Here is a 10807-nt window from a genome sequence, read left to right as displayed (position 1 = left end):
CAAAAATTGGTCGTCACTTGGATCACTAATGATTTTTATTTATTTTTTTTCGATTACCAACTGAGAGTGGAAAGAACGAATGATGCACGGATTGCTCTCCTGCTGATATGTTATCGGTCTTAGTAGGGTACCGACACAAGAGGGCGTGTTTGTTTTCGTGCACTCGCGTGCTCGCGTGCGTGCTTGTCACAGGCCTGCCGCCTGTCGCGCGCTGTTCAGCTGTGATCGTCCAATGCGAGCCACGCGTTTCGTTAACCGAGAAAAAATCGTACGTCCCACGCTCCCTTGTCAAAGCAATGGCCTCAAAAATGGAAAGAAATGGAAGAAATTACCAAACAAACAGCGTTCAAGTTTAGAGAACGCCGTGTATCACAGTCCACAGTACCAACGGGAACCTTTTTTTCACATCGGTTGATTCATTGTAAAAAATAAAAAATAAAATAATAAAAAAAAAAGAAAGGAACATTTGTGTAAAAAAGCACGTTGAACACGTTCGTAGCTGGAGAACTCCCAAGTATCCACTCTCAGCGCACAAGTCGTTTCTAGACCATTTTTGAAGTGCTCGAGCACCCCTAAATTGAATCTCCCCACCTCTAAAATTTGAGAGATTATTCATTTTTTTATTTCCCCAAAAAAAAAAAAAGCTAGTGAAGTGTATAACCGTTCGGTTGTAACGTCATATTTTAACAACAACAAAAAATACAGCCCCAGAAACTAATAGGCTTACAATGTGTTTGTTTTCGAAATTCAATCCATTGCCTCTTTTGCAGTGGCTCAGCATTTAAATAACCTCTCAGATGTGATGGTTTATTCGCAAGCTTTCCCACAAAGTCCTAAATAAACGTGGGAATGAAATTGCGCTCAAATGTACACAACAGGGAAATTTAGCACCCCGGACTTTCGGATCCTAGACTCGCCCCGATGCATATAAACTTTATTCCATTTTGGTTTGCAATAGTACAAGCAAGATAGGAAAAAAATAATCTGACAAACGGATGATTTAGAGCAATAAATGCGGGGGTGCCTGGCGGTGGGTGCAGCTGCCCGGACTTTGCAGAGCCAATCAGCTGGCCATGCAGATGACGCGTTTCTGTCTTACGTCATGCCCCACCAGCGTCAGGGTTTCACACACACCGGGGGGAAACACGCACACGCGCGCACACGCACTCCCTCTCGGAGCCGGACGGCGCAGGCAGCCCCCCTTGGCGGGACAGAAGAAGACACATCAAGGCGTCCTGCAAGGCGTTGCAGCCCGCTCTGGCCGTAGACCTGAAATCGCCTTACTTTGCCAACATGGGAGACATGGGGGATCCACCGAAAAGTAAGTTCCGCGCCCACTTTCGTTTTCAGTCAACTTGTTGCGACACTAAATTGATATTGTAAAGACTGAAATAAAGACAAACGTCCTCGTGTTAACCATATGATTCTAAATGAATCCTAATGATCACTCTATTACCAATTGTCTCCTAGAAAAACGGCTGGTGTCTCTGTGCGTGGGCTGCGGGAACCAGATCCACGACCAGTACATCCTGCGGGTCTCCCCAGATCTGGAGTGGCACGCCGCCTGTCTCAAATGCGCCGAGTGCAGTCAGTACCTGGACGAGTCCTGCACGTGCTTTGTCAGGGACGGAAAGACATACTGTAAACGGGACTACATCAGGTAGGGCGACCGCTTTTATTCAGAGCCTTGTCCGGAAGTGCAGTTGAATTTAAATATAATTTCAATCAATACAAATATTTCCAATATGTTTGAAATTATTTCGAATATCATTATCGGATGCATTCCCATTCCATTTTTTTCTTAATGTACTGATTACTGTAATAGTACACTGGAAAGAAAATTATTGACTTTTCATTTGCGCATGATGAAAATGTGGTGATGACCTGGTTTTACTCTTTTCCTCGAAAAATAATCAAATAGTCAAGATGAGTTTGACACATTTTAGTTTTTATTTTTATTATTATTATTTTTTTTTACATGCAGTACATCGTTTAAAATCCTACAGGTGATGTAGGCCTGGTTGCAGCGTTTCATACCCCATGTTATGGAAATATGGAACCTAGTCAATGTAGACATTTATGTCAATGATTTAATCACGATTGCATGAAGAAAATGTTTTAATCAAATAAAGAAAGAAATAATGGGAAAAAAAAAAAGACAAATGTGTCGTTGCTGTTATTATGTATCGGTTCTGATTGTTATACACGTTTGGTGTGTCCCGCAGGTTATACGGGATTAAATGCGCTAAGTGCAACATCGGTTTCAGCAAGAACGACTTTGTAATGAGGGCCCGATCCAAAGTCTACCACATCGAATGTTTCCGCTGTGTGGCCTGCAGCAGACAGCTCATCCCGGGGGACGAGTTCGCTCTGCGCGATGACGGCCTCTTCTGCCGGGCCGACCACGACGTGGTGGAGCGGGCCACTCTGGGACACGGAAACCCGCTCAGTCCGCTACACCCCGCCAGACCTCTGCAAATGGCAGGTAAAGTCCAGTCCGTGGAGTGGGAGGCACACACTATATATATATATATATATATATATATATATATATAACAAATAAAAACTGTTCAGGTTGTACACAATATTTACAGCAAATATATGGATGGTTCTGAATAGTGGATATAATATAGATATATTTTTTAAATGCGATGAAAAAATATGTACAATTTAGCGACTTAAACTGACGTTTCCTTCTTTGGGTTTCTTAACCCGTCCATTCTCACAGCAGAACCCATCTGCGCCCGACAGTCTGCGCTTCGGCCTCACATCCACAAACAGCCAGAGAAGACGACTCGGGTCCGGACAGTACTCAACGAGAAGCAGCTGCACACTTTGCGAACTTGCTACAACGCCAACCCGAGGCCCGATGCTCTGATGAAAGAGCAGCTGGTGGAGATGACTGGCTTGAGCCCGCGCGTGATCCGAGTCTGGTTCCAGAACAAGCGGTGCAAAGACAAGAAGAGGAGCATTCTGATGAAGCAACTGCAGCAACAGCAGCCAAACGACAAGACGGTAAGAGGTTTCATTCAACAGCAACAAAACAATATTGGCAAAGAAAATGTTGTTCTCCAAAGACACTGCGTGTTTTACTTATTGTCGTCATTGAAGTGAACAGTCTGTCACAACACACGCTTTAGTGTCACAGATTTTCAAAATATGTTTCTTCTGCATTTACGCTCCTTCGTACGGAGCAGCCGCGAATGGACAAATTCATTAACAAAAAAAAAAGTCACGAGAAAACTGCTACCCAGGAGGGCGAATCTCAGAGGTTTAGGGCTATTTCATTGTGTGGTACATTTTAATGGCATTTCTATGAAAGAGAAGCACTTTCTGGAAAAGTCTGTGACTAAACCATTTAAACGTTGAGCCACCGCAAATGAGGACTAGATTGGATTCATTAAACCAACAGTGTAACCCTCCTAAATTCTAGTGGAAGACAACTCGTTTCGATAGAGCAGCACATCCACATAAACACTAACAGAAATATTTTTTTCCTGGAGTAAACTTGCCCTCTATAATGAGTGATAAAAACACCCCCCCCCCCCCCCCCCAAACAAAAAACAAAATAAAACATTTAAATGACTGTATTTTTTGTTGTTAAAATATTCCGGTTCAACAAAGTACTGTATGTTTATACACTTTGGATTCAATTTGCTCGAGCACCGCCCCCCCCCCCCCCCCCCCAAAAAAAAATGGGCTATATCGACGATTGCAAATGGCAGCTTGCTATTCCCGCAAAGCTCTGAGCGAGTTAAACAATTTCAATTTGCTTGTGTGTTTGCTGATTGTTTGGACTCTCTTCTCCGCTCGCGCGCACCCACCCCCCAACGGGCCTATCCACACCCAGTAAACCCACAGTCGTCGTCATCCGCAATCACCCGACAGTGAATATACCCTGAGCTAAGCGTCCCGAATTCTTGCAGAACATCCAGGGAATGACAGGCACGCCGATGGTGGCGGCCAGTCCGGAGCGGCACGACGGCGGCATCCAGGCCAACCCCGTGGAAGTGCAGAGCTACCAGCCGCCCTGGAAGGTCCTCAGTGACTTTGCTCTCCAGAGCGACATCGACCAGCCCGCGTTTCAGCAACTGGTGCGTTGCTTTGGTTTCCTTCACAGTTATTCCAGCACTCATTTTTGATCCGGTTAAGTCACAAAACAAAGAAATATGTCCGCCATACAGACGACGTATCTCTATTGTTTTTGTTTCGTCTTGACCCACAGTCATAGCCGATGATGGTTGATGTATTTTCCCAAGCATTTTCTACAGATAGAAAAAAATAAATATATAAATAAAGGAATAAAAATCAGGTTATAGGTTTTAGTCCGCAACGCGTTCCGTGATTCTGCACCCATGGTGGTCATTTATTAATTCAAACATTTCGGTTCCACGTGAGTCAAATGTTTTACAGTGACTAATTATTTATCAGTTTACCACATTTGTGTGCAAGCGATGCGCATGATCAAATGAAGTATTTTTAAGTATAAGTATTATTATAATAATAATAATTATTATTATTATTAATAATGTTTTATTATTATTACTGCGACCAGGGTGTATCCCGCGGAACGGAAGATGAATTAATTATGATGTTAATTATTATTGTACGTGCCCTGGCGACCAGTTCAGGGTCCAGCACCGCGCGACCCTAACCAGGATAGGCGGTTTTGAGAATGCATTATTATTATCATTATTATTATTATTATTATTATTGTTTTTTTTAGTGGCTTCCCGATGGAAAACAGTTTGCACGTCACACGCACCTTCCCCGTTGTGAAGCTTCTGAGCACTGCTTGGTTTCCACAGGTTAGTTTTTCGGAGGGTGGACCGGGTTCGAACTCTACTGGCAGCGAGGCGGCGTCCATGTCATCTCAGCTTCCGGACACACCGAACAGCATGGTGTCAAGTCCCATTGAGGCCTGAATCCAAAAGGCTTTTCGGACAGACTGAACTTCCTCATGTGCGTCTCATCCCGCCAGACTGCACCAAATGACCAACGCGGTTGTATATATATTTTTTTTTTTTTGACGCTGTGAAGACAATCATGGGATTTTACCATCGACACCCAATTCTTAAATCCACGCAGAAGAGAGAAACTTGCAACACTCAAGTCGACGCTGCTTGCCCATACGGTTTATTTTTATTTTTTTATTTTTTTTTGCCAAAAGAAGACACAAACCGGGCGCCGTTAACTTTGGACTTCTGAGTGGAAGACGAATTTCGCCCCCCCCTACTGTGCGCTACTTTGCTTTGAACGCTTTTCTTTTTAATTCGATAAGTCATCATTCTCTTCTTTTTTATCTCTCTCTCTCTCTCTCTCTCTCTCTCTCTCTCTTTCTCAAGGAAAAGCTCTGTTTTTCTTCACTGATTCCATGATTTCATTCATGACCCAAGTACTAAAAGCATTTGCAACAAGGTATACCTCTATTTCGCCACAAGGCTTCGTGGGACATTTGTGTAAGTTCGGGTCGCCGGAGAATATTGTTTTCTTTTCCAAAGATGTGTATACGTATGGATCCATAAGTTAAATATACGTTAGCTCTTTTTTTGTTTCTGTGGAAAATAATATTTATTATTTATTGTCAACAAAATTGCCACGTTTTGTGTAACTTTATTAACTGAAGTAAAATGAGGTTTGATCAGTTTTTTTTGTTCTCACGCTAATTGCGGCATTATTATTATAATTATAAATAATTTGCAGAGCGCAACATCTCTGCAATTTACCCCTTAATTTCGAAGAAAGAAATAAGTGGGCGTCTGATTGAAGCAGATGTTTTAATGGGATTTGCCTTCAGAATTTAAACTGGCTTGGGGATAAGAGTTTTTGACAGTTATATCCTGAATTATAATTGCTTATTTATTCATATATTTAAATATACGTGTTTTATTTATTTCTGTGATAGTCATATTTATTGATTGGGATACGCGCAGTTTTGATAAAATCCACCTATTGTTATTTAATGATGTGAATCAAATGCCACCACATTTTTGGGGTTGTTTACCCCCCTGACGACAAATGCGATTTTTTTGGGGGGGAGGGTTTGAAAAAAAAACAAAAAAAACAAAACGGATCAATCCAGGCACTGAACTCTTTGTCACAAAAATAAAGATCGATTGTTATGAACATAGTTAATTATCTGGGTTCTGTTCTGCCCATACATTTTCTTTTCCTAATTGAATTTCCGAGAAATGCAACATACAGTACCTTGTCAGATAAGTAAAAATGACAGTTAATGTCTTTTTTTTTAAACAACGGAAGTTTGATTATGAACTGAATAGAAGCAAATTCAATAAGTATTGTAACCCCCCCCCCCCCCCCCCCCCCCCACACACACACACACACACCCTCTTTTCCTTTTTTCTTATGATTTGTAAACAATTTATTTACACATATTCAAATGTACCGGTATTAAGAAAGAAAAAGCTGACACTTGTGCTGCTTATGCTTATGATGCTGGCCAAAAGGAAATTATTTTTTTTCTAGGATCTATTCAGAAATTAAGAAGTTTTCCAATGGTCAAAATGTTTTAGGAAATGTAAGGTCTGGCGTACAAATGATCACCACTCTAAGGCGAACAAAAATAGTGTTTAACATCAACATCATCATCAACAAAACTGTGTTATATTCTTTGATTGCATGATGCATCAAATATATATATATATATATATATATATATTTCAGAGAATTATAATTTTAATGTAAATTGTGTGGGCAATCAGGTGTGCCAATTTACTGAAGGTGTGCCAGCTTTTGGACCACAATGAACCGACAGTTGAAAAAGTTGAGCAATCCTTTCAATGAGATCCAGTTTTTAATGATTTAAAAAAAAATAAAAAAATATTCCCATTTCAACAGTAATTGAAATACTCAGCTAAACTCTTGCCATCGCAAAACCTTATTTAACTGTACACTGTAAAAAACAACAACCATAGAATTGACCCAATAAATTTAGGGTAACAATTTGCAGTCACTTTAATTGGGTAAATTTAAACCACATATTTTGGCAGGATCAAGTCTTTCAAAGCAATTATAATGACAATTAACATATAGATAAACTCAACTGGGCAATCAGTGCAATACCTACCCAGATCGCTTGCACATTTTCGTGCGAATGCCCAGGAATCATTGTTTTCCATCCAATCCCCAGACACGATTTTATGAAATGAAATGCACATATAGCCTGCTAACCTTACCTGACCCACTCATAATACAAGCAGGAACAAATCTAAGTAATGATCAACGCTTCGCTAAGATTGTTTTACCATATAGTGCCCTTTTCTTTGTCGTTTTGTTTGATTTTGTGCTGATTCGTTAGCTAACAACCAATCAGAGTCATCAGTTGTCACCGATGGGCGACGTCATTTTGTGCTGATGAGCCGATGACACGTCAGCCAATTAGTGCGGCATGCATGTGTCACGTGATGCCTATTGTAGTACCTATGGCTTTTAGGTGGATTTTACGAAATTTGTCTTAGTAACACTTTTTACTGTTGTCAAATAGGTAGCATAGGTAAAATGTACGCAAATTTTTAGGGTACTTTACCTATCTAAAATAATCGTGTACATTTTAGATGATTTTCATGGATTATATTTGCCATTCTCCAAAATTATTTTTTACAGTGTACAGGCAACTTTGTAAGTGAGATTTGAACACTATTTAAATGTCATATCTGTGTAAACGTCATCAGTGGCGATTTGAGACAAATTTTACTGCGCGGGCCGGGCCTGGGCCAGAGGTTTTGTCAGAGAGGCACAGTTTTAAACTCACGCATGCGCCCACATGCACTCACACTATATTGTCCAATTTGTTTCACTGAATTTATTTATTTACTTGTCGTATTGTATTGCATTTTTATTGCATTCAGCACATTATTTCACTGTACTCTAAAACCCGACCAGGGACTAAGACTAAGTATTTCAAGTCAGCATGTGATGCGCCCATTAAGGGTGCTGCTAAACCTGACTGAACGGAAAGCGTGGAGCAACGTCCCAGATTACACAGTCACAATGCACACACGCTTTCACTCACGCTAAAAATACATTTGCCGGTTTTAAGCGCGTGAAGGGCAGAACGGCCGCTGCGCTGCTCCGAAGCCATAGAAATACAGTATATAAAGTATCAAATATTGTTTTACAACATTAAACCAAGACCCCCAAAACAGAGCAAAAAACAAAAATTTATTTCACACATCACAGAAAAGACTCTTGTTAATAAGATGGACAATGAATGAATGTATAAAAAGTATTATAAAATAGTCATGGATTGAGACATTCTTTCGGCTTCCAGACGCTGTGGGCGTGCTGCTTACTGCTCTCAAAATCCTGCCTCCCCGGAACTTTCGGCTGTCAATCAAATACACAGAGGCGACTTCCTTCTCTCACGGCTCCTAAGCGGAATTTCCAGCGACGGAGATAGCACATGCTTTCACGGGCTGCAGAGAAGCAGCCTCTGAGCCGGCATAATGACTCTAAGCCGCGCAGCAAGGGCAATTTTCCATCCATCCATCCATCCATTCATCCATTTTCTTTACTGCTGATCCTCACGGGTCGCGGGCTGCTGCAACCTATCCCAGCTATCTTCGGGCAGGAGGCGGGGTACACCCCGAACCGGTCGCCAGCCAATCGCAGGGCACATAGAGGCAAACCACCATTCGCACTCACATTCACACCTACGGGCAATTTAGAGTCTTCAACCACGCATGTTTTGGGGATGCGGGAGGAAACCGGAGTGCCCTGAGAAAACCCACCCAGGCACGGGGAGAACATGCAAACTCCACACAGGCGGGGCCGGGATTTGAACCCCGGTCCCCAGAACTGTGAAGCAGGTGTGCTAACCAGTCGACAACACGCTTCTGTGCCTGTCGCTTCTGTGCCATATGCGGCCACGGCGTGAAACGCGCATCGGTCCCCGTGGATAATTTTTTCGCCTCCTTCCCTCCAAGCTCCCGCAACAAGTGTGGGGCTGGTTGCCATAACACTGTTTTGCTGGACCTCCGGCGGCTTCTCTAACCGCATTCGGGCAGGGAATAAACCGCGGGACGGCGGATCTCTTCTGTTTCGGAACTCGTCTGGCCAATGCCTTGTAACCCAAGTCGTGGTGGCAGACGGCAAGACGACATATAGCCCGAATAACACAATACACATAACACTTAAGGGAAGATGTATATTTTCGAGTTGTGGGTATGATTTGAGGGCCAATTGCAGGCTATACTGATAATCAGTCAGGTTCTAATGAATGAGCAAGCGGCCGTTCCGCCGGGCTCGCTACGCGAACACAAAGTGCGTGGTGGCAGACGGGAAGACAACCAAGTAACACATAACACTTCAGGGAAGTTTTTTAGAGTTGTGGGCATAGTTTCATGGCCAATTTCACGCTATAGTGGTAGAAGTGGGTTTATGAACAATGAAGTTGCAACTACGCTGAATGGCCACTTCATGGAATAAGGGCACTTGCCGCATTGCCGTCTGATCGTCGTTACACAAAATATGCAAGAAGAAGAAAGATGCCTGGAAAGTTAAATCTATCCATCCATCCAGTCTTCCACTTATCCGAGGTGGATCGCGGGAAATTGAAGTGTCTAAATTGTCCGTAGGTGTGACTGTGAGTGCGAATGGTTGTTTGTCTATATGTGCCTTGTGACTGGCTGGCTACCAGTTCAGAGTATACCCCGCCTCTTGCCCAGAGTTAGCTGAGATAGGCACCAGCACACCCGCGAACCTCGTGAGGATGAGCGGTTCAGAAAACACACACACACACACTGTTATATTGCAGCACAGAGCACCCCATATTGACAGAAAAAACGGAATTGTTGAAATTTTTGCAGATTTATTTAAAAAAAAAAAGAAATATCACACAGCCATAAGTATTCAGACCCTTTGCTCAGTATTTAGGAGAAGCACTCTTTTGAGCTAATACAGCCATGAGTCTTTTTGGGAATGATGTAACAAGTTTTTCACACCTGGATTTGGGGATCCTGTCATGGTCTGTGTTTTCCTGTGTTCCATGTGTGTCGTGTGCTCATTTAGTTATTGTGTCCCTCTGTTCTCGTCAACCTTCTGCCTTGTGTCGACTAATCAGCTCTCTCCAGCCACTCGTGTCTTGTCCAGGTGTTCCTTGTTGTCTCGTCAATCTGTTTGTATTTAGTTCCCTGGTTTCTTTCAGGGCGGCACGGTGGCCGACTGGTTAGCGCGTCAGCCTCACAGTTCTGAGGACTGGGGTTCAATCCCCAGCCCCGCCTGTGTGGAGTTTGCATGTTCTCCCCGTACCTGCGTGGGTTTTCTCCGGGCACTCCGGTTTCCTCCCACATCCCAAAAACATGCATTAATTCTTCTTCTTTTCCTTTCGGCTTGTCCCGTTAGGGGTCGCCACAGCGCGTCATCCTTTTCCATGAGAGCCTATCTCCTGCATCCTCCTCTCGAACACCAACTGCCATCATGTCTTCCCTCACGACATCCATCAACCTTCTCTTTGGTCTTCCTCTAGCTCTCTTGCCTGGCAGCTCCATCCTCATCATCCTTCTACCAATATACTAACTCTCTCTCCTCTGGATGTGTCCAAACCATTGAAGTCTGCTCTCTCTAACTTTGTCTCCAAAACATCGAACCTTGGCTGTCCCTCTGATGAGCTCATTTCTAATTTTATCCAACCTGGTCACTCCGAGAGCGAACCTCAACATCTTCATTTCCGCCACCTCCAGCTCTGCTTCCTGTTTTCTCTTCAGTGCCACTGTCTCTAATCCATACATCATGGCTGGCCTCACCACTGTTTTATAAACTTTGCCCTTCATCCTAGCAGAGACTCTTC

General features: G+C 42.9%; 1 protein-coding gene across 3 annotated transcripts; it reads left to right on the top strand.

Annotated features, from left to right (window-relative positions):
• The first annotated feature begins 1020 nt into the window (after positions 1–1020).
• isl1a (ISL LIM homeobox 1a) lies at positions 1021–6130 on the top strand. 3 transcript variants are annotated; one of them, XM_061786267.1, is made up of 6 exons: positions 1021–1321; positions 1471–1660; positions 2340–2485; positions 2729–3015; positions 3927–4094; positions 4809–6130. In XM_061786267.1, exons 1-6 carry the CDS (start codon positions 1294–1296, stop codon positions 4923–4925), a joined length of 936 nt encoding a protein of 311 aa, XP_061642251.1. In that variant the 5' UTR covers positions 1021–1293; the 3' UTR covers positions 4926–6130. The 3 variants fall into 3 exon arrangements, with proteins under 3 accessions (XP_061642251.1, XP_061642249.1, XP_061642250.1); XM_061786265.1 differs by having other exon boundaries at positions 1043–1321; positions 2226–2485; XM_061786266.1 differs by having other exon boundaries at positions 1054–1321; positions 2226–2485; positions 2732–3015.
• The last annotated feature ends 4677 nt before the right edge of the window (positions 6131–10807 follow it).

This window comes from Phyllopteryx taeniolatus, chromosome 9 (genome assembly GCF_024500385.1).
Source record: "Phyllopteryx taeniolatus isolate TA_2022b chromosome 9, UOR_Ptae_1.2, whole genome shotgun sequence".
In the NCBI taxonomy this organism is placed as follows: domain Eukaryota; kingdom Metazoa; phylum Chordata; class Actinopteri; order Syngnathiformes; family Syngnathidae; genus Phyllopteryx; species Phyllopteryx taeniolatus.
This window is presented reverse-complemented; position numbering and strand designations above follow the sequence as displayed.

What these genes read in the sequence shown, in the direction of transcription:
- isl1a (XM_061786265.1), top strand. Translation starts at nt 1,294, where the DNA reads ATGGGAGACATGGGGGATCCACCGAAAA. An exon ending in CATGGGGGATCCACCGAAAA is followed by an intron (nt 1,322 to 1,470) that starts GTAAGTTCCGCG and finishes ATTGTCTCCTAG; the next exon opens with AAAAACGGCTGGTGTCTCTG. An exon ending in TGTAAACGGGACTACATCAG is followed by an intron (nt 1,661 to 2,225) that starts GTAGGGCGACCG and finishes TGTGTCCCGCAG; the next exon opens with GTTATACGGGATTAAATGCG.